The sequence below is a fragment of the Octopus bimaculoides genome, chromosome 18, assembly GCF_001194135.2.
Source record: "Octopus bimaculoides isolate UCB-OBI-ISO-001 chromosome 18, ASM119413v2, whole genome shotgun sequence".
Lineage (NCBI taxonomy): Eukaryota > Metazoa > Mollusca > Cephalopoda > Octopoda > Octopodidae > Octopus > Octopus bimaculoides.
The window spans coordinates 16,579,637-16,580,591 of record NC_068998.1 but is presented as its reverse complement, the minus strand read 5'-3'; the positions used below and the strand labels follow the sequence as shown (position 1 = coordinate 16,580,591).

Sequence of the window (955 nt, the reverse complement as noted above, 5' to 3'; positions counted from 1 at the left end):
CTTGAAAGATGCAAGAACAAAACCGTGGAGCATCCGTGGTCAATGTCGGTCGCATCATCTTCACGAATTTCGAAAAAAATATCCTCAGAGAGTTGGTAGACGAACATCGGGAAATATTGGAGTGTAAGAAAAATGATTGGCGATCCATCAAAATGAAGACAGAAACATGGAACGCCATAGCAGACGAATTCAATTCACAACCGGGTGTTAACCGGAAAGACTGCAAACAATTAAAGAAATGCTGGGAGAACATGAAGGCAAGAGCCAAAAAAGCACTTAACAAAGACATTATAGAGATTCCACGTTTTGTAGAGGAGCTTGAAAATCAAGTAGGAAGCGCTGATGCAGTTACTCTTGGGGTACCTACTGGTAGTGTTGGAATTACCGGGGTTACCATTACTGGTACCGCAACACCTGCAGGTTCTGGTGGTTCTATCAAAGTAGAGCCAGTACATAATCGTTTGTATGTTGAAGCTGACCATCCTTATGTCGTCGGAGGTGGGCACGGCCATGCGGAGACATCTGGTGGTGCGAGTAACGGAGGTGGTGGCACGACTCCTGGAGGGAGCAGCGCGAATGGAAATGGAAACCCCGCGGGTAACGTTACACCAAGCGGTGCTGGTGGGAATGGCACCACGGCAACGGTGGTTGGAGTTGTTACTGGGGGAACAGGACATATAAACAATAACAACAACCACACACACATTCATAACCACAGCCAAGCGCATATACAGAATAACTTTACACATCAGTCAGTCACAGGTAGGGAGACTTGTTTTGTCATTTTGCTTAGTGTTTCATTATTGCATGAGTATCTGAGTGTAACGTCAATTTTGATATGATATACACGATGAATAATGCAGATGTGTGCGTTTGTATGTATGAAATTTTATTTCCTTCTCACTCTACCACTATAAATATGTGTGTATATATATATATATATATATATATATAT

The 955-nt window shown here is 42.8% G+C and overlaps 1 protein-coding gene across 3 annotated transcripts in view; it reads left to right on the top strand.

The window, feature by feature from the left end:
* Nucleotides 1-955, top strand: part of LOC106871196 (uncharacterized) — a 44,891-nt gene that overhangs the window by 10,114 nt on the left and 33,822 nt on the right. For all 3 annotated transcript variants that reach the window (XM_014917542.2, XM_014917541.2, XM_014917540.2), the window contains one exon: nucleotides 9-762. In XM_014917542.2, the coding sequence (XP_014773028.1) occupies nucleotides 9-762 (754 nt within the window). The remainder of the gene's footprint in view (nucleotides 1-8; nucleotides 763-955) is intronic.